The following is a 1,540-nucleotide window of genomic DNA, read 5'->3' as shown; positions in this document are numbered from 1 at the left end:
CGCGCCCAGGCCCTGCTCCCAGCCCCGCCTGGACGGGCAGGAGTTCTGCCTGCGCCACATCCTGGAGGACAGGAATGCTCCCTTCAAGCAGTGCAGCTACGTCTCCGCCAGGAACGGCAGGAGATGTCCCAACGCTGCCCCCAAGCCTGAGAAGAAGGATGGGTGAGTGTCGGTGCCTCGTTGACAACCGTTGTGTGGAGGCAACAGTGGGAGGAGGGTATGGTTCTTGTGTTCCCTGCCCAGGGAACGGCTGGAGCTGTGCCAGTGGTTTGGGTTGGGTATCAGGAGAAGGTGTTTGGGCAGTGAGACAGGGTTTGGTTGGGGATCAGGAGAAGGTTCTTGCCGCAGAGGGTGTTGGAGCCCTGGAACAGGATTAGGCTGGGTATCAGGGGAAGGTTCTTCCCCCAGAGGTGTTTGGGCAGTGCAACAGGGTTAGGTTGGATATCAGGGGAAGGTTCTTCCCACAGAGGTGTTTGGGCACTGGAACAGCTCCCCAGGGCAGTGGTCACAACCCCAAGCCTGACAGAGCTCTAGGAATGTTTGGACTTTGATCCTTGTGGGTCCCTTCCAGCTCATGAAATTCCATGAATCTCCCACTGAAACCCCAGGGAAGTGTGTCCCATTTCTCAAAGTGTTGCTGAGCTGGACAAAGGCTCCCTGGAGTCACTGAGTGCCTGTGGCTGTGCCCTGGGCTGGCAGGAGGTGGCTGCAGTGCTCCAGGTCTGTCCCTGCTCTCAGCCCAGCACGGAGCTTCCGCAGCCTGTGCTGAGGATAATGGTCGCTGTGCTGTGTGGAGCTGTGACCTGGTTGTGCTGTGATTCCCTGAGGCATTCCAGATGCTCCCAGTGCTGGGCTGGAGGGAACTGGAGCAGTTCTGGCCATGTCAGTAGAGCTCAGAGCCCTCCTGGGAGTGTCGCCCTGGGTTTGGTTCCCAGGGATCCACAGGGATGTGGACGCTGCTCTCTCCATCCTGACCTTGTGCTATACAATGATCCATCCAGTGTGGGGATGGGAGCCTAGTGGGAACAACTGGAAGCAGCAGAGCTCAGAGCTCACCTGCCTCACTGTCTGGAACTGAAAAGCTCGTTCCTGTCCTTGCTGATGTGCCGGGGGCAGCATTCCCAGGGCTCTCAGCATTCCCAGGCTGGAGCTGTAGGGAGACCCCTGACGTGTTCCAGGGGATATTTCTCACTGCATCCCCTGTTCTTTGCTGGCCAAGCACAGCCTGTGGTTTATCCATCCTGTGGTTTATCCCCTGGTCTATCCTGTGGTTTATCCAGTGGTTCATTCAATGGTTCATCCCATGGATTATCCTATTGCTTATCCCATGGTCTATCCCCTGATCCATCCCTGGTGCATCCCCTGATCCATCCTTGGTCCATCCCCTGGTCCATTCCCTGATCCATTCCCTGGCCTGTCTCCCGGTCTGTCCCTGATCCCTCTCTCCTCTAGCTCGTCGCTGTGCGCGGAGCACGCTCGCCGGAACGCGCTGGCACTGCAGGCACAGGTGAAGAAATCCAACCCTGGACCCGTGGGGGAG

At 58.1% G+C, this 1,540-nt stretch overlaps 1 protein-coding gene across 1 annotated transcript in view; it reads left to right on the top strand.

Annotated features, from left to right (window-relative positions):
• Window positions 1-7: 7 nt before the first annotated feature.
• Window positions 8-1,540, top strand: part of KANSL2 (KAT8 regulatory NSL complex subunit 2) — a gene marked incomplete at both ends in the record, with an annotated part of 9,717 nt that continues 8,184 nt past the window's right edge. The window contains 2 exons of the mRNA XM_009074489.1: window positions 8-162; window positions 1,453-1,538. Of these exons, the coding sequence (XP_009072737.1) occupies window positions 8-162; window positions 1,453-1,538 (241 nt within the window). The remainder of the gene's footprint in view (window positions 163-1,452; window positions 1,539-1,540) is intronic.

Source organism: Acanthisitta chloris, unplaced genomic scaffold (genome assembly GCF_000695815.1).
Source record: "Acanthisitta chloris isolate BGI_N310 unplaced genomic scaffold, ASM69581v1 scaffold19255, whole genome shotgun sequence".
Lineage (NCBI taxonomy): Eukaryota > Metazoa > Chordata > Aves > Passeriformes > Acanthisittidae > Acanthisitta > Acanthisitta chloris.
Note: the sequence above shows the minus strand (reverse complement) of the source record. Positions and strands in the feature narration are given on the sequence as shown.